Source organism: Myiozetetes cayanensis, unplaced genomic scaffold, assembly GCF_022539395.1.
Source record: "Myiozetetes cayanensis isolate MyiCay16 unplaced genomic scaffold, myiCay2020 scf4, whole genome shotgun sequence".
NCBI classification, from domain to species: Eukaryota; Metazoa; Chordata; class Aves; order Passeriformes; family Tyrannidae; genus Myiozetetes; species Myiozetetes cayanensis.
The window spans coordinates 72,542,054-72,562,090 of record NW_026087631.1 but is presented as its reverse complement, the minus strand read 5'-3'; the positions used below and the strand labels follow the sequence as shown (position 1 = coordinate 72,562,090).

Here is a 20,037-nt window from a genome sequence, read left to right as displayed (position 1 = left end):
GCGTGGCTCCGCTCGGCGGCTCCGTCCCGATCCCTCATCCCGCGGCCCCGCAGCTCTGGGGGAAATGCAAGAGAGGAGCCGAGCGCTCGGAGCAAAAATCTGCTTCCAGGACAATCCATTATATCTGACAAGTTAAATGTTCCATGGGAGACCAGATGGCACCGGAGCGGGGCCGGCGCTGGAGCCGGGAAACTCGGCAAATGCATCACAATTAAGGAGTTGCGCTCCCGACTTTCCTTGGATGGACTCGCATTCCATTTGGGAGACTGGGGAGCCTTTCTGGTTTTTTCCAAGTGCTTTCGGGCCCCCCAAAAGGATTTTCTCCCCAGATTTAGGGGCTCAGGTGTACCAAAGTCCCGCTCAGGGAAAGGCTATACCAGGGAATTCGCTAAATCCCTGATATTCTTGTTATCAACAGACACAAACCCAAGGATAACAAAGAAAACAAACATCTCCGAGCAACCTGGGCCATGGAAGGTGTTCCTTCCATGGCAGAGTTTGGAATGGGAGGAGCTTTAAGGTACTTCCAATCCAACCTGTTCCAGGATTCCATTCTTAAAGGTCAAGGAAAAAGCAAAGCCAGTAAAAAAGAAGGAAACAGCCCCAAATCCCTGTTCCCTGGGAATGAGTTGCCCCCAGGAATTTCACTGGTTTTCCCCCCCAAAATTCCCAGGAATCCTCCCAGGACGCAGATTTTAAACCATTTCTTGTTTAATTGGGCACATCCCAATTATTTGGCTCCTGCAAACATTCCTGGCATCCCTGAGCCACTGGGAAGAAAAATGGTTGGAAATTGATGTTTCCTTTAACAGGGAATTTCTGGGGGCTTGTGGAATATCCTGATTCTTACAGGATCATGGAATAAACTCACTGCTCCAGGATATTTCATTGGTTATCCATAACCATAGATTCCATGGAGCAGAAATGGGAGCGGGAAAGAGGAATCCAGCTGAATTCACCCCTGGAATAAAGCTTTGGAGACTCCATATAAAGCCTGATCAATGATGAATTCCTAATTAAATGGCCATAACAAAATCCAAGGAGCTGCTAAATCCAGGGCTGAGCTTCCACAATTTGTTAGAAAACCAGGAATTGTGGATGGGCTTTATTTCCCAAATTCCCTGTTTCTGAGCCGTTAAGGAGATAAAAACTGTAGAGAAGGATTTATTTTCCTTAACCCATGATTTTAATTAGAAGATGTTGAAAAAGAAGGAAAAACAAACTAAAGAGGGAAAAATTGGAATTACTGTTTGTTTTCTTATCAAAAAAGTTGAATATATGGGATGTCAAATTTAATGAAGCTAAAAAACAATTAAAAAGGAAAAAAATCAAATTATTCTTTTCTTTCTTATCAAAAAATCTAATGGAACTAAAAATTATCCAATTCCAAGCCTGGAATGTTGTCAATTCCCAAAATTCCCCTGGTTTCATGACATAAAGGAGACCCGCCATGGAGAACGTGCCACAGGGGAGGGGTTTGGTCCTGGAGCCACTTCCAAGCCACAACAATTCCACCCTTGGGAACAGGGTTTGTCAGGAAGCTGCAGAAAGCTCTGCCTGATGCTCCTGGGATGCTCCATTGGCCGTTTCCACCCCCTCAGTCCCTGTGGGAATGTCCCAGGGGATGCAGGACATGGAAGTGGCTCCAGCAGCAGCCGAGAACTTTGCACATCCCAAATCCCAAATCAGAAGGACAAGGAGACAGTCCTGGGGGTTTATCCTTTACCACAGTTTGGAAAAGCTGGGGATAATTCCCTCTTCTCCCCTGCTAAAGCAACGGATCCTATGGGAATCCCACAACCTGCCAGGATGGGGCCGGCAATGGGCTTCACTCCCCCAAGTATTATCAAAATCACCCAATTATTTCACCTAATTTATATTTATTGTATTCCTCTAATCCATTAAATTCCCTTTTCCCCTTGGAAACCATCCCTAAATTCTGCCACCTGCCTCTCAGGCCTCATCCCGTTCCAGACCCCAATGCTTCCCATTCCCTATAAATTAAATCAAATTAAATAATCATTTTTTTGGTTCAGCTCTTCCCAAGGAAAACTACCAATAATACATGGATTTTTAAGGTTATTTTTTCTAAGGAGCTCGTGGAATATTTATTGAGGCTGGATAATGTATTCCCAGTTTTTTTTGAGCTTTTAAATCCAAATATTCCTCTCCTTATTCCCGCTCAAAGGGACTATTTCCATCTATCCAGTCCTTCCCAAGGCAAGCCCAAATTCCTGCTAGAGAACAAGAATCAACTGGAATTTATAGGAAATGTATCTTAGCAGAATCATTCCCAGTTTCCCAATGGCAAAGGAACGATCTGTGCCAATATATTCCTTAAAAAATAAGGATTTGGGGGAAGTTTGGTTTTTTGTTGGTTCTGATTTTTTACTCAAATTTGGAATTTTTAAAATGAAATCATTTTGTGTCAAGACAATAAAATTTGGATTTGACTTATTTTATCCCTCCTCATTCCCAGGGTTTTTTAATTAAAAATACCCCACATTTCCAGTTGATGCGTTCCAACCACTTTCCTTATCCCAGATTTTTATTCCTGAGCCCAAAACCATGATTTTTTTGGGGGGAAAAAAGGACCCAATCCCAGTTTTATTGTATGGAAGGGAATGAAACAGCTCCGAGAAATGTCGGGATGAACGGCTCCATTCCGATTGTTTACAGGTGCCACTGCACCATCTGCCTGGGCATTCTGCCCATCCGAAGGGAAATTATCCCGGAAAAATAAACCCCGATCATTTAAAGCTCCCGAATTCTTTGATATTCAAATATAAATCAAGTTCTAAAGTCTGAGATTAAAAAGTTCTTAAAAATTGAATTATTTGGGCAGAATTGGTGCTCAAATTGATGGGGAAAGAGTTCTTCCTGGAGCTGGGAATGGTGGAATTGCACTGGATCAGGCTGCTCTTCCCTGTGAGCAGCGTCACCTTCCTCCTCCTCACACTTCCCATTCCCACCTGGACACTGGTTTGGGGGGGAATAATAAATACAAACAATCCCAACACAGGGAATTGCAATTGCAGGTTATTTTCTTTTCCTTTGGAATTGTGTTGGCACCAGAGGACCGTGGGGGCTCCCCACGGCATTTTCCTGACACAACCCCACCACCAGCAGCACACAGGGAAAAGGTGGAATTCTTGGAGGCCCTGGAAGGAACTGAAGGGCAGAAGAAGGGTTGGGAATGCCAGGAATAAGGAGCGGGAGCAGCCGGGGTCAGATCCTGTCCCAAGGAACAGGAGCATGGATGGATCCTGAACTAAGGAACAGCAGGATCACGGCCAGATCCTGTCCCAGATCCCATCCCAAGGAATAGCAGGATCATGGCCGGATCCTGTCCCAGATCCCATCCCAAGGAACAGCAGGATCACGGCCAGATCCTGGTCCCCACACTGAGCCACCACCCCGGTGATGCTGATGGTTCTGTCCAGGCACGAGGAACCCTTGGATGCACAAACAACCCGGGAATGAATTGGATGAGGCCAGGAGAGAACACATCAGTAGCGCTTCATCTCCTCCGAGTTCACTCACACACGGGGAGAGCCAAAGGGAAAATAAAGAGGAGGGAAAAGTTTTTCTGCAATTCCCGTATTCCTGTTGGGGTTGTTTTTCTTCCCTGTTTTTTTGGGAGGGGGCCAGGGCTGGAAGGAGTTAACGGCTCCCTCCCCTTCATTTGCATCTGGTGCTTTTAGTGTGTGTGTGTGTTGTGGTTTTTTTCCCTTCCCTGAAAAAGTTGGCAGAGCCGCCGATTTTCCATAATGCAAGCATTTGGGAATTGTGAGCGGAATGAAACCGATCCAATCTCCTGACTGCGACATGAATTTTCATTAATTACAACCTTGTCAGCAAAAGCATTATCAAAGCTGAATATGAAAATGCTAATGAGCGCTCATTTGCATATTTTTCTTTGTTGGAATGTCATTAATTATTACATTTTATGATGATGAATGCAGCTGTCGAAGCTCTCCGATGCATAATTAGCCATCAGAATGCCAGGAGCCGATCAGCACTTTTGGGGCAAAAGCAGAAAAAACAGGCAAAAAGGCGACAACCCCCCGAATCTCCCTGAAAATGCCGAGGCGAGACCCCCGAAGGGTGTTCGTCCCCATCGCGGGAGCGGCGGCGGCGGGATGGGTTTCTCGCGGTTTTACACGGCACGATTTGGGATTTTTTTTGTTGTTGTCGCGGCTCTTAACAAAAAAAAACAAACAAAAAAAAATCGTTATTCCAGCTTAATTAATGCCACGCTTAATTATACCGCCATGATGTCAGCGGTTTTAATTAAGCGCTGGCGCGGGGACAGGAGAGCTCCTCGCCGCAGTAAGAGTCGCCGCTGGCCGGGCCGGCCGCGGGTGCGGCGGGAGGCGGCGGGGCCGGGCCGGGCGCGGGTGCGGCGGGGCGGGCGGAGCGGCGGGCGCGGGCCGGGCGGCGGGAGGCGGCGAGGGGAGAGCAGATGGGCCCCTTCCACATGAGCGGCGCGATCAATCACAGCTGAAGGGCCCAGGTGCGGCGCAGCCGCGCGGCGACGCCCCATTTCACAGTCTGTCACACTCGCACACACACGGCCCGCAGCGCCCGCCCCCGGCCCGCCGCGACCCGCGCCCGGCCCGCGCAGCGCGGCCAAGGTCGGCAGCGGGTCACGGGGGGCCGCGTCCGTTCCGCGGGGGGGCACGGAACGGGTGGCCGGGGAGGGACGTTGAGGATCGGCGCGTTCCACCCCCTGCCGTGGGCAGGGATACCTTCCATAGACCGGCTTATTCCGACCTCGGACACTCCCTGGGATCCAGGGGCAGCCACCCTTCTCTGGGAATGCCATCCCAGCCGCTCACCGCACTCACAGTCAGGAGTTCCTGCCCAATATCCCATCGAAACCAGAGGGAAACCACTCCCTGTGTCCTGTCCCTTCATCCCTTGTCTCCAGTCTCTCCCCTTTAGCCTCCTTTAACCCTCCTTTAGCCACTGGAAGGGGCTCTAAGGCTCCCTGGAGCCTTCCCTTCTCCAAGTGAACACCCCCAAGGATGAGCACGGACCTCGTGGTGCACGTGGATACCATAACCCCCTAACTCCCACTCCAAGATATTCCCAAAGGGCTCTGACACCCCAGAGATTCCCGTCAACCCTGGATGGATGCCAAGGAGGGACCACATTCCAAGCACTGCATCCCTGCTCCTCCCTCCTGAGCCCCAGGAAAGGGGAATGCTGCAGGAAGGAGGGATTTGCACCTATTCCATGGCAGAGCAGCAGTGGGTGACATTGGCACAACACTGCCCCTCGTCCCCTTCCACCTGGATGGAAAAGGGACGAATCCAGGGCGTGGCACCCACCTCAACCTGAGCGTGACCTGCCCACTTCCCAACAAAGCTTGGGAAGATCCACAGAAATGTCAGCCAGCTGCGGCTGCATCATCTGGACAACCAGAGAGAGGAGAGAGACAACTCATCTTTGGAAAACCAACTGGGAAAAAGCCCTTTGGAAGCTTAAGGAATAAAGAGACCAAGGATCAAACCCCCTGTGGTGACCTGGGGGATGCACCCACATCCTGATGAGATTTGGGGATACCTGCTTCCCATCCAGAAACTGCAGGAAGCAAAACTAAAGCTCCCAAAATGGAAACAACCCCCCCCTTTTTTTCCCCCAGAATTTCTTTGAAAGTTGCCTGAGCTGCAACAGCTGCTGCATTAATAATATAAAGAAAAATGGGATTTCTGAGAGGATTCGAGGAAGACATGAAGGCACCGAGCTGAAAATGCCCCTTTCTCCAAACCAACCAATTATTAATCCCCTACTTTTCCCGGGAAGGGCCAGAAGGGGTTTGTGTCACTCTCACCCTCCAGAATGCCCCCACTGGCATGGATAAATCCCCCTTTTTTTGGCTCCAGCACAAAAAGCAGATGTGAAGGGCTCCTTTCAAATGAAATTTCCAAAAGCTGAGCTGGTGCAGCTCCACATCAAAGGCACCCAAACCCCAACTCCTCCCCCTTCCCAGATAATTGCCGGGATCTATCTGGTGTCCTTTGGAAAAGGTAGAGTTCCAAGTCGGGTAAATAATGAGGGTGGGTTCCCTCTGCCCCAGCCCCTGCTGCCTCCACTTCCCAGGGCTGGGAATTCTCTCTTGTATTCCTGCAGATCCCTTTCCTGGCAGAGAGGAGCATCCCAGGAGGGATGGAGGGACAGGACACAGGGAATGGCTTCCCACTGGTTTAGATGGGATGATATTGGGAAGGAATTCCTGGCTGGGAGAGTGGGGAGGCCCTGGCACAGGCTGCCCAGAGGGGCTGTGGATTCCCCATCCCTGGAAGTTGTTCCAGGCCACATTGGAGCAATCTGATCTGTGGAAAGTGTCCCTGCAGATGGCAAGGGCTTGGAATGAGATGATCCGTAAAATCTCTTCTATCCCAAACCATTCTATGATTCTGTGATGGAGCTCTCCAGGTCCACATTCCCATGTGATTCCTATGCCACATCCAAACCTCTCTGTGTTCATAATCCATGAGTCACCACTGCAGAAGGACCCAAATCCTGCAACCTCCCGCTCCACCTTCCCAGTGCAGCCAGAGGAGATGGATAATTATCCCTGATGAATCCCAGCACAGACTGGACTCCCTGTCCACGCACCCTGCACCTCCCACTGGGATTTATTCCTTGGATTCCCCTGCTGACCTTGGGAAGTCACAGCTTTACAGCCCCTTATTGGGGAAAATCCACTCCTCCCGCCCCAGCAGGACCTTCCTGTGGCCAAGAGGGGCTGGAATTTCTGTAATTCCTCTAAATGAGCAAAAATGGAGATGAAAATGGGAAATTAGGGATCCGGAAGGAAGGAGTAAGCGGAAAAGCAGGAATGTGCTCTGCATTCCTTTGTCCTTTTTGCCTTCCACTCTTAGCTCTCTCCCTTCCTGACTCCTCTGTCCTTTATTATCCCCTTTCCTGTGGTGATGCTCCAAACTGGCAAAAATTCCCAACTGCACAGGCGTGGAAACTGGCCCGAATTCCAAATATAATCCCAAATCTAGGCCAGGGGTATATTTGGCAAACACAAATCCCTGCCAGATTTACACAGCTCTAATAATAAGGTGACAAGGACCGTGGTGGGATTAGGGACGTGGCTTCCTCAGCCCTCCCAAAGTGCCAAAAGAGTTTCCTTTGACTTCTATTCACCCTTCCCAATGGATCTCACACCATCAACTCTGGGGGGTGGCGTCTGGAAGGGAAATTAAACCCCCAAAAGACCAAGCAACCCTATTTTGGGACTTGGAGGGGGGGGTGGGTTGGATGTGCTATTTCCCATCAGCTCTAGGATGTGTTTCTCCCCACTAAGCTGGAGCATGAGTCCACACAGAGCATGGAAAACACAAGGAGATTCCCATCATTCCTGATGGATTTCCAGAGCCCAGATTGCCATTCCCTTTGGAGCCCATATTCTGTTCCATGCACTAGGGAAGCTGCAGGTTCCCATTGCTTTTTTCCTTCCTTATCCATCACTAAAGTCCTTTTCACACGTTTAAACCTCCTAAAATCCCTCATCACCCTCATTCCCATCCAAGACTGTCCATCTCCAGTCAGGAGGAGAGGGACATCCGCTTGTGCCACATCCACATCCACAGCTGTGCATGTCCATCCCTGGAACGTGCAAGGCCAGGCAGGACAGGGCTTGGAGCAACCTGGGCTATGGAATGAGGTTAAAATGAGATAATCCTTAAAGTTCCTTCCAACCCAACCCATTCCAGGATCCAATAAAAAATAAACTATGTTAGGAAGAACTTTTTAGGGTTTTTTTAACTAGAGGAGCCACGTTCCAATGCCCATATCCAAGCCACGTCCAAGTGCCCATGTCCAAGCCATGTTCCAATGCTCATATTCAAGCCATGTCCAAGTGCCCATTCCAATGTCAAGGGCTCATCCCTGTGGCAGGATTCTCCCACCCTGATCCTGTTGGACCTTCTCTTCCCTCCCTTTCAAGTGCAGCCTGTTCCCCTGAGCTCTGTCTCCTCAGCAAATGCCATTACACGATGGAACAAATATGTGGAGGGAACAAGCTGAGCTTCAAAGCCCAGGCCCTTCCCAACATTTTCCAGGTGTGCGCCACATGAGCAGAGCCTGGGATGGCGACTGCTGGGGGAGGTGATGACAGCTCCAGAGAACGGGATCAAAACCATCCCACATGGAAAAAGAATATCAAAGCCAGGCAAAGACTCGCTTTGCCAGGCAAAGAGGGGGGGCTGACTCCAAGAAATCCTGCTGGGAATACTGGGGTAGAGAAACAGGGGAGGCAAACAGGACACACTGGGTCGGCCACACTCCAACAGCGTTTATGGGGTTACAAACCAGATCCTGACTAACACAGCTTCCTACCAGGATGGGGGCAGGAAGGCAACTCCCCAGGTGGATCTGAAAACAGGGATATGCAGCCTGTGGCAGCCAAGTGCTCCCAAGGGGATCGCATTGTTCCCCGTTGTGAGGGAGGTCCCCGATGCTCGCCATTGTGAGGTGGGGCCGCACTGCCCTCAGCAGACTCCGTGAGGGGTTTTGCGACCCCTCCAACCCTCAGCAGACCCTTTTAGGTCTTCTGTGCCCCTCAGCAGATCCCATGAGAGGTTTCAGACCCCTCAGACCTCGGTAGACTCTTTGAGGGGCTTCAGACCCCTCACCCTCCAGCCGTGATCAGACACCATTTTGTGCCCCCCCCCAGCCCTCAGCAGAGGGGTTTCGGACCCCTCAGCCCCCCATCCCGCAGCGGATTTCACACCTCACCATTTCTCACAGACCCTTGAAGGATTTTGCACCTCTCAGACCCCCCAGCCCTTAACAGCCACCATGAAGTGTTTCCCGCCCTTTGGACCTCTCAGCCCTCACTCCCCATGAGGTGTTTCCTGCCCTTTCAGAGCCCTCAGACTCCATGAGGGGTTTCAGACCCCTCAGCCTCCCCCAACAGTGGAGGGTTTCAACCCCTCCAACCCTCAGCAGACCTCTGAAGAGTTTTGTGACCCTCAGACCCCCCAGCCCTCGGCAGACTCCATGAGGTGTTTCATGCCCCTCAGATCCCCTCTGCCCTCATCAGACCCTGTGAAGGGTTTCAGCCCTCCATCCCTCAGCAGACCCTTTTCTGGGTTTCACACCTCACCATTTCTCAGCAGACCCTTGAAGGGTTTCGTGCCTCTCAGTCTCCACAGTCCTCCCCAGCTTTGTGAGGGCGTCGCACTCCACAGCCCCCCAGCCCCCACAGACCCCGTGAGGTGCTTGCTGCCATTTTGGAGCCCTCAGACCCCATAAGGGGTTTCCCGCCCTTTGGGCCCACCAGCCTTGAGGGGTTTCAGACCCCTCAGACCCCCAACCCAACCCTCAGCAGACCCTCAAAGGGTTTTTTACCTCACCAGTTCTCAGCAGACTCTCAAAGGATTTTGCAGCCTCTGCAGTCTCTGCAGCCCCCATGAGGGGTTAGTGCCCCTCAGCCCCCCAGCCCTCAGCAGACCCTGTGAGGTGCTTGCTGCCATTTGGGAGCCCTCAGACCCCATGAGGCGTTTCCCACCCTTCAGAACCCTCAGACCCTTTGAGGGGTTTTTTTAGCCTCCCCAGCCCTTAGTATCCCACTGAGGGGTTTCCGTTTAATTAATTCCTTTTTAAATACTGGTCCTGGAAATGAAAATCAAGAAGGGAATGGGGAAAGGCAAAGGCAGAGGGAAGGAGATAAAATCATGGAATGGCTTGGGTTGGAAGGGACCACTTTGTTCCAACGCGCTGCCATGGGCAGGGACAACCTTCCACTATCCCAGGTTATTCCAGCCTGGCCTTGGACACTTCCAGGGATGGGGAATCCACAACATCTCCAGGCAAGCTGTGCCAGGGCCTCCCCACCCTCCTAGCCAGGAATTCCTTCCCAAGATCCCATCTAGCCCTGCCCTGTGGATGCTGAGGGCACTAAGGATGGCCAGGAGGTGTTTGGCTGGATAGACATGGAATAGTCCTTTTTCTGCTCTTATTTAAGGATTCTGGGATGGCTCCTCTCTAGTTTAATCCCTCCACTGATGTTCTCACCCACCGTGTGATCCCCCAGTCTGGAATAATCCCTATTTCCTTCAATATTTCTCGCCTCTCCTGGGAAATTTAGAGCCGATTCTGGCATCTGTTCCCCGTCCTCTTTTGTGAACACTGAGGCGAAAAATCCATTTATTTTTCAGCAGTGTCTACATCATCTGTCAATAAATTCCCCTTTCCAGCTCTGAGAGGTCCTAAAAATTCCCTGTTCCAGCCTCGTGCTCCTTCCACGTCGTGATAATCTGTCGGGATTGTTTATCTCCACCCCTGCCTCTCCCTTCACTCTCAGCTCCTCTTTTAACACTAAACCTCATCCCACACCTTCCCTGAACTTGGAATTTTACACCTTTTATTCCTGATTTCCTTTACTTCCATTCTTTTTTAATCCAACCTTTTCAAGGATAATTCCCCCAAATATAAATATAAATATAAATATAAATATAAATATAAATATAAATATAAATATAAATATAAATATAAATATAAATATAAATAAATATAAATATAAATACTCAGAAAGCCAAGCATTGGAATATTTGATCCTTGGCCTAATTCCTTCTTTCCCACACCTAATTGCCATGTTTGCTTCCCAGAATATTCCTCCCCATCCCTCCTTTTTGGAATATTAAGGCAGCAAAAGTCTGCGGGATAAAGTGATAAACGGGAATACTCTGATTTTGGGTAGAGAGGAATATAATGGAATAAAGTGCTGCTGGTTCCCGTTCAATCCGTGCTCTGGAGCCTTTCCCTTTGCGTGTCCTGCGATCAAAGTGTCTCCCCAGCCTTGTGTGGTGGGAGAACTGGTGCTGCCCCTAATTCCAACCATATGGAAGAGGGATCTACTGGCATGAGGCTGCAGAGAATTCCTGGACTCTCCTGTCATCCCTCAGACTGGACTGACCTATTCCGTGCCTCCGTCCCAATGCAGATGGAGAGCCGAGGGAAAAGTCATTCCCAGAACAATCCAGAGGATGGGAATTCACATTTTAACTACAAAAATCGAAGGATTTTTTGCTTCCAGAGCAGCACACTTTCCCACAGAAAGCAAGGATCTCTCTGTCCTGGATGGAGATGGAAAATCCCTGCAGGAATTCAGGGAGCCCTTAGTTTTAAGCACCACAGAGCAAAGCTCAGCCTAAACCTAAACCGGCAGCACAGCTCAGCCCCCCCAGCCCCGGCAGATACATCATTTTCCAGCAGAATCCACCAAACCTCCCCAAAACAAGTTGCTTTTCTGTCTCCAGCTCCTCCTTTAATTCCCCACCTCTCCAGGCTGGGTAGTTCAGACTGCAGGACTGGGCTCCGAGTGCTTATTAATTAAACTAGGCTTTGTTGGCCACTCTGGGCTTTAACCAGGAGCATAACAAACCCATTGTTTTTCCCTGCCCAACGGACCGTGACCGCCTATGGAAATGACCGACTAATTCACCAAATTGGTTTTGTTTCCCAGATTTTCCCACATGTCCATTTTCCAGCTGTAATGCAAATCCCAGCCCAGTGTGTCCCCCACAACAGCCCCGGGACCCCCGGTGAGGCTTGGGGAGAAACACTCCAGCCACAGAAACTTCATCCAGAAAACTCCAGGGAACTGGAATTCACCCAGAAACCTTTGGTTGGTTGGTTGGTTGGCTGGTTTTTTGTGCTGGGTTTTTATTTTGCATAGATTTTTTGTAATTTGTTAATTATTCGTTGTTTTATTCCTTTTCAAATTATTATTTTTCATTATTGTTTTTACATTATTATTATTTTAATTATGGTTATTTGATTTTTTTTTTTCGTTCATAGAATCCTGGAATGGGTTGGGTTGGAAGGGACCTTAAATCCCACCTCATTCCCACCCCTCCCATCACGAGCAGGGAAAAGTCCCACTTCCCAGATTGAGTTCTTCCCTCTCCATGAATATTTTAAGGAAGTCACTTCCAGGTTTCTCTTAATGGCCAGACAGGTGGAAGCTCAAAATTCCCTCTGCCACCAACACCAGCAACAAAAACTTGGAAAGCTAAGCTCCAACAATCCCTGGGAAGGGCAGGAGCTCCTTAACCACTAAAGCACCTCTGCATGTCACTGGAGAAGCTGTTTCCCTATCCAGGGAATAAATCCAGCTCCAAACCTGGCATCACAAAGGGAGAGCTGGGCAGGGGGCTGGAATTATGGGCAGGAGACTGGGATTATGGGCAGGAGTATGGGATAACAGACAGGAGACCAGGATTCTGGGCAGGAGGCCATTCCTGCTACCTCCAGAGAGGACAACTCCAGGCTGTCCCACAAAACAACTTGGCTTGTTTGAGTCCCAAATCCCAAGGAATGTAAACTTCCCGGCAAACTCTGCAGGCCAACCTCATGTTTCAATTGCCAGAGCCGACAGTTTCTATTTACACATCTCTGCTCTTCCCAAGGAAATGGAGATGTCCTTGTCATCTCCTTTCTCCCGGACTGTCGAGCGGCTGGAGTTGGATGCCGGGCCTGGAATCCTGACTGGCAGCACTGACAAATCTATTAACTCCTGCTTGGGAGCAGGAATGTGTTTCTCCTTCCAGCTTTGTGATTCCCACAAAGCATTTTAAAGCACCTCTCCAGGTTCCACTCAGCATTAAATCATGGCTTTGGAATGTCTCCAAGGATGGAGTGTCCCTGGAGTGTCCAAGGCCAGGTAGGACAGGGTTTGGAGCAACCTGGGATAGTGGAAGGTGTCCCTGCCCATGGCAGGGGGTAGGATAAACTGGGCTTTAAGGTCCCTTCCAAGCCAAACCATTCCATGATTCCATGATTCTCCTAAAACTGGTGCTGGGTTGGATCAGCTCCATATGATGGAAAACACTTTGAAGAAACACTGGGGCTTGAAATTCCTAGTTTTGGTGTTTCCAAAGGCCTTTCCTGACCTTTTTCGATTCCCAGAACTCCAGACTGGTTTGGGTTAGAAGAACCTTAAATGCCACCTCATTCCAACGCTGAGACCTCCCACCACCCCAGGGTGCTCCAACCCCTTCCAACCTTGGAATTCCTGGACGGTTTTTGCCACTTCCCTCCTGGTTCCTGGTGCCCCTTCCCCACTCCAGCTGCAGAGCAGGAGCCACCTGACATAACAGAGGTGGTGTGAGGGAATTAATGTTCCCAATCTTGCAAATCCCAAATGCACCGGGGTGAAGTGGAATCCCACTTGAGGGAATGTTGAAACCAGTCCTGCAGAAGGTGAAAAAACCACGGAGCCAGGTGAGTCAGAGCCCCAGCATGGAAAATTCCTGCCCAGATGCTTACAATTTAGCAACTGGAAGCAGGGCCTAATCTGCACAAAACTTCCCTAATCTGCATGAAATTCCAGCTCTCCTCGGGATGTTCAGAGACCTTGGAAGCACAAACCTAAATACTCCTGGTAGGCAAAGCCAGGAGAGGAATGGAAGTCCAAAGAACCGGCAGCTGTCACACAAGGACCACAAGAATCACAACAAATTATCACCCAGATGTCACCACCTAATCCAGCAGCACCTGGAGCCTCCCTGGAATCACAGGATCCTGGAATCTCCTCACTCGAAGGCAAATCACTGAATCCAGCTCCTGGCCCTGCACAACACAGTCCCAAATTCCCCCCAGGAGCCTTGAACAGCTTCCCTGCAGGGAAATGCTCCAGAAGTTAGACAGAGTGGAAAAGCAGTGGGAAATGATTTAATGTCCCTTTAACAAGGTATGCCAAGGAGCAGGACCAGCAGCATTCCCAGCGAGGACTCCTGGGAATGGGAGGGGCAGTGAGAAGCGACACTGGACGTGTCACACTTGGGGACACGGGTTAGTGGTGGACTCCATGGTCCCAGGGGGCTTTTCCAGTCTGAATCCCGTGATTCCACAGCCCCCACCCCAAAGCAGGAGCCACTCCAGCCGAGCCGCTGGGACACACCAGTAGGAACCAATGTAAGAGGGAGGATCGTCAGGCCCTGCATCAGCTGCCAAGGGAAAAGGGAGGAAGGATGGAAAGGAACCCAGAGGCAGATCCTGACACCCAAACTGACAGGGAGCTTTCCCTGGGAGAGGCCAGAGCACTGCCAGGGGAAGGGAAATGAGGGAATCCATCTGGAATAAGGAGAGCCGGAGCCACAGCCTGATCTGAGTGGAGAGTCCTGTGCATAAATTCCTCCTAAAATCCCAAATGCCGACACAACAACCGGAGCACGGAACAGTCCCAGACCCCATTCCAGATATCTGTAACTGCAGCGTCTGTCCTGCTGCTGCTTATGGGTTCCTATTCCCACTCAAAGCTCTCTCAGCCCGTTCCCTGGGAATGCTGGAGCGGGAGGGACACCTGCATCCATCCCACTCCCACAGCTGGGAAAACCCCTCCCAAGAGAATTAAGGAGGACCTTCTAGAAACACCAGGATGCTCCCAAAATTCCTTATCAGGAACTCTGGAATCCTGAATCCTTCTTCATTCCTTCCCCGGGTGGCCCCAACTGCGTTTTTATAAACAAAATATTTCCTAAACCAAAGGAAAACACTGCTTTCCTTAAAACTGGGAAAGGCAGGGCTGAGATTTTGTGGGAAGCCCCAGCCAGGCAGGAGAGGGAAGGGCACTTCCAGGCTCTCCGGTTTGCAGGTAAAGGTTAAAGTGGGAAGCAGCAGCAGGGGCTCTTCCCTGGCTCTCCATGCTCTCCCTCAGCCCCATGGCGTAAGGGAAGGGAGGGAGTGGTGAAATTTCCCTGCTTTTCTTGGCTTCTCCTGAGCCTTTCCCAGAGTGTCGTAACCGTGCCTTGGCCGGGAATCCACATGAACCACTCCAAGCTCCAACACCACTCAACAACTCCCAACGGTTTCCCAATCCCGTGGGCCGAGGGACGGTTGGGAGGGCTGTGGAATGATCTATGGCAGCCCCAGCTCTGTGTTTTCCTTGGAGCAGGCTCAGGGCTGTAAAGCAGAGCCGGGTGAGTTCCCTGACGGAACTGGGGCGGGATCTTGGCCGAGCCGGAGCATTACGGACACTCTGACATCATCTATTTACTTTAATCAACCTCATTTATCAGTCTTCATTAAATGCGGGAGCCAGCAGTGACTCCTGAACAACCCCAGCCTCTCCTCAGGCCCCGCAGGGATGACCAAAGCTTTATCCCAGGAGCACCAAGGGTGCAAAAGCCTACCAGGATCCATGGAGTCCAGGCTGGGACTGATCCCCGCCCACAGTACTGAGTGCCACCTCCAGGGATGGGGATCCACCACCTCCCTGGGCAGCCTCTGCCGAGGCCTGACCACCCTTTCGAGGAGGAGATTCCTCCTGATGTCCAACCTGACCCTCCCCCGAAGCAGCTTGAGGCAATTCCCTCTCCTCCTGTCCCTTGTTCCCTGGGAGCAGAGCCCAATTCCCCCCTGGATCCATCAGGGAGTTGCGGAGCCAGAAAGTCCCCTCTGAGCCTCCTTTTCTCCAGGCTGAGCCCCCCCAGCTCCCTCAGCCGCTCCTGCTGCTCCAGGCCCTTCCCAGCTCGTTCCCTTCCCTGCATACGCTCCAGCCCCTCCATGTCCTGTACCTGGAGAGCTCGGAACTGATCCCAGGATTCCCCATCGTGACTGATCCAGTCCAGGTCCAATCCCATCCAGATCCTGATCCAATCCTTGGGTCTCTTGCCCACCCAGGCCCCCCTCACTCAGATCCAAGGATTTGGAGTCCAGATCCCAGCAGGCAGTAATCCATCCCATGCCAAACAACAGTCCCAGTGTCCTTCAGGAGCTATTTGTTCCCTTTAGTTGCTATTTATCTATTGCATTTTCAAAAAGCTTTTTCTGCTTTAAAAATCCCATTCCCAGACTGTCCAACTGGGCAAGGAAAAGCTGAGCCTCAGGAAAACACCTTTTACCTCTCCAGGCAAATTTTGCATCTCAAGTCCAGCAAGAAAACACAATTCCATATATATATAGCATATAAAAAACAGTAAGCATCACCACAGCACATTTTTATACCTCAAAACATGAAAAATCAGGAATATCCCATGTCCTCGCCCTTCTAAGGAAGATTTAAACCCTCTGGATTTTGTTTCTGCTTCATTTATCCCACTTTCAGCCCCCAATTAAGGTAGGAAATTCCATGTCCTTACTTTGTATCCTGGAATTGACAAAGGGAGGAGAGAGATTGTCGTGGGAGCCGAGGTCTCTGCTGGCCATGTGATCGTAGTGAGTCCCATCTCCATAGTTCTGCCAGGAAACCAGGAGAAAACACACATTGGAGCAGCGTTTCCCTGAGCCCCAAGCCCATCATTCCCTGCTAAATGTTAAGCCTGTTCTGCGAAGCATCATTCCCAGATTTTTTCCCCTGGCATGTCAGGCTCCAGAGAGTTTTTTATGCTATTTCAAAGTTTTGATTCACCCCAAATTGACTTTGCCGTGGGGAGAATCCCGAACAGAGGACTGGGATGATGTTCCTGGAATTCTGTGCCGGGCAATAAACCCTCTCAGAAGGGTCCTCCTGCTCACAATATGGAAGAAAGAGTCAGGAGAAGCCGAGTCTCCCGCTGTGGGAATGCCATTCCAGCAGGGAAAAGCAAGGTCAGGCTGTTTGCGGAATAATTCCAGCAGTTAATGCCCGGCCCTGATTCAAATTCCCGAATTTCTCCCAGGCTCGTGCTCCCTTTCTTTCTATCTCCCAACTTCATTCAGGGGTTTGGAGGCAGAAATAATCAGTGTGTGCCAATTCCCAACTTCCTTTTCAAAACATTTTTCCCTGGGAAGCAATACAAGTGTCAAGGGGGAAAAAAGGGGAGAGAAATCAACATGCCGGGCGGGAATGACGTCAGGGATGCAAAGCAGGATGGAGAAGAAAAGGTGCTGGGATTCCTCCCCTCCGAGGGATGCGGAAAACAGGGATCCCCCTGGGCCGCCCCGAGGGAAAGGCCCTGGATTGGGGATGGAGAGGGGGTGGAGAGGGGATGGAGAGTCTGATTCTGTTGCTCCTCCCCACTCCAGGGCACAAAGCCACCGGAGCCCTGAGCCTTCAAATTAATGGGAAAACAATAGAACAGGAATTGAAACCGATTTAAATCAGGGCACAAGGAAGAGAGAAGCCACTTTTTGCCCACCCTGAGTGTTTTCTTTGTGTTTGGAGGGAATAAAGGGGGATAAGCAGGGAACGAGCAGCGCAGAGCTGAGGCACCAGCCATGCCCAGACTGGAGGAAAGGAAAAGCTGGAATGCTCCATTAGGAACAGGGGCAGAAGGGGCAGAGCTGGGATACTGCAGCTGGGAACAGGGGCAGGAAGGTCAGTGGTCATGGAATGCCCAGGGGTGGCCACGGAATGGCCAGGGATGGCCATGGAACGTAAGTCCTGGCACAGGGATGGGGGCTGGCCCTCCCCTCAGGCTTGGGGACACTCCCAAACCCTAAAAATCCCAGTGCAAAGGGTGAAACCCTGGGAAACAGCCTGTGCTCCAGCTGTGCTCGAGTGGGGCCGGGGCTGAGGGATCCCAGCAATAAAGGGTTAATTAATATCCCTAAAAATCATGGGATGGCTCGGGATGGAAGGGACATTCCAGATCATCCCATGGGCGGGCAGGGACACTTTCCCAGGGCCCAGGATGCTCCAGTTATCACTGCAGGTGACACTGGAGAAGGTTCCAAATCCGAGCCCAGGCTCAGGTTTGAATATTAAAAGGCTCACGAAAAGGTCTTTTAATGAGCAGCCGAGTGGCCAGGCCGGTTTTTCCTGGAGATTGCACGTTTCCATGCTGAGGGAGGGAGATTAGATGTACTTACCCGGGATGGACTCGGATGTCCTGCATTCCCCCAGGACCCTGAGCTGGTTCTGTCTTCTACATCTGGGGACAAGGAAGTTCTTTAGTGGCAATAATTCCTTCCTTTTGTGCCGGCACTTTTAAATTAATGCTTCAAATTAATCTCCCGGTGCCTTTAATTAAGAACCGGGGGCCGGGAAGCGGCTCCTGACCCGCAGCTCCAATTAACTCATTGAAATGCACGGCGGGAACGAGCTGGACCCTCAGGAACGGGGGTTGGAGCGGCACAATTCCAGCACGGCACTGAGTTCCTGACACTCGGGAGTGGCTTCACTGACACAGCTCCAACCCGACCCAAATCTCCGGCACAGAACAGGGATGGACAAACAGGTAACATCCAGCTGTCGACAGGAAAAGCTGAGAGTGAAAGGGCGGGGTGTGTTTTACTCTTGAGGGTCACCCAGGGAAGGGGAGGTGGGATGTGCTGGATCCGTGGATACAGTGGGACATTCCCAATATTCCTGCTCTGGTTTTCACAGAAGGGATTGGGGTGGAAAGCATTTAAAGGATCATCTGGTTCCCACCCAGACACCTTTCACTATCCCAGGTTGCTCCAGCCTGGCCTGGGACACTTCCAGGGATGGGGAATACATAACCTCCCTGGAAAAACTCATGGAAACACTGGAAGTGCTCAAATCCCTTCCTTTTTATGCCAAGCCTCAGGAAATTGGATTGACATGGATTTCAAACAGTCTTACTGCCCGTTCCCAGCTCACTCCCATGTCCCCACACCATCCCTATGGAATATCAGTATCCCTTGCCTCTTCCACACACAAACACGAGCTTTAATGGAATTCAAAACCCACATTTTGGGTGTTTCTGTCTGGAAAAACTTTCTCCAAGTCCTGCCAAAACCCACCAGCAGCTCCCTTCCCACCTGTCCATCCGGCTTCTGGGAGCAATGGGAATTTGAGGAACACTCGAACTCCAGGTGCTGGGACCGAATCCAGGGGATTTCCAAGACCCAAATCCTGACATATTCATAGTTTCCCACTTTCGCTCAGTTAGGAATTCCATTATCTCCAGAACAGATGAAGGTGTTCACAGCACAAGACACTCCGAGGTAAATATTTAATTAAACTCCAGGAAAAAAAAAAAAGGGAAAGAAACTGTGGATCATTTCCCTGACAGACCCACTCAACCATTCCAGAGGGTTAATTAGAAGGATACTTAAAAATCACCCGTGTTGTGGAACAGCCAATTCACTCTGCAGAGCTAAAAACCACTGGATGTTATCCCAGGGATTGGGATGGGCAGAACTTCTACCGCCAGCACCTGGAGGGCTCCAGGCAGTTTGGGTTATTTTGGAAGCAAAAAATCACAGAATGGAGTGGAATGGGAAGGATTTTAAGGACTGTCCAGTCCCATGCGCAGGGACACTTCCCAGACACCAGGTTATTCCAAGCTGGCCTTGGACACTTCCAGGGATGGGCCATCTTCTGGGAAATCCATCCCAGGGCCTCCCCACCCTCCCAGCCGGGAATTCCTTCCCCATGTGCCAGGGCTCCTTGGAAGAACGAGGAGCGGCGCGTGCCACGCGTTATGCCCGGAGTCTCGTGCCAGCCTCTCCCAGTTTTCCCTGTGTTTGTGCTCCAGAGGTGCCGAATGCTCCCGACTCCCTGCAAGCCATCAATGAGGGGTCCTAATGAAGTAACTGTGACGGACAAATCCATTTCTCCGGCCCTAATCGAATCGGGGCAGGTTGACACAACACAGGGGCCTAATCCGGTTATTGCCCATAATTGGAAAAAGGCCCTTTACTCCTCATTAGGACAATCTGTGGGGATCGGCTCCCACTCTGGTGCTTCCCAAGAAAAGTCCCAAATCCAAGCCCCGAATCCTTGAGCAGAGAAAAACACGGAGCTCTTGGTTTAACCCCAAGGCTTTACCTCAGCTTCAGAGAAAAGAAGGGGAAGACATGGATCTTTGAGCCCTAGAACAAGCTCCAGCTGTGGAAAAAGCTGCATTTGGGAAATATCCTACATTTCCCGAGCTTTTCAAACTCGTGGAATCATCACACAGCTGGAAGAGATCTCCAAGAGCCCCTACCCATGGCACAGGGTGGAACTGGATGGTCCTGAAGGTTTGTAGGCTCCTAAACCAAATTCCAGGTTTATTGGGGTGCCTTCAAGTCCTGCCACGGGGGTGATTGGGAATGGGAAACTCCAGTGGCTCCAAAGTCACGGCAAAAATCCTGCAGGGACTTGGATTTATCCCAGAGTTATAAGCTGGGACACTG

At 50.7% G+C, this 20,037-nt stretch overlaps 1 protein-coding gene across 14 annotated transcripts in view; it reads right to left on the bottom strand.

The window, feature by feature from the left end:
• Positions 1-20,037, bottom strand: part of TCF4 (transcription factor 4) — a 114,654-nt gene that overhangs the window by 62,038 nt on the left and 32,579 nt on the right. For 11 of the 14 annotated variants that reach the window (XM_050329536.1, XM_050329537.1, XM_050329531.1 and 8 more), the window contains 2 exons: positions 17,761-17,822; positions 16,110-16,206 (listed from right to left, as the gene is read on the bottom strand). The exons of the other annotated variants lie outside the window; for them this stretch is intronic. In XM_050329536.1, the coding sequence (XP_050185493.1) occupies positions 16,110-16,206; positions 17,761-17,822 (159 nt within the window). The remainder of the gene's footprint in view (positions 1-16,109; positions 16,207-17,760; positions 17,823-20,037) is intronic. 14 annotated transcript variants of the gene reach the window in all.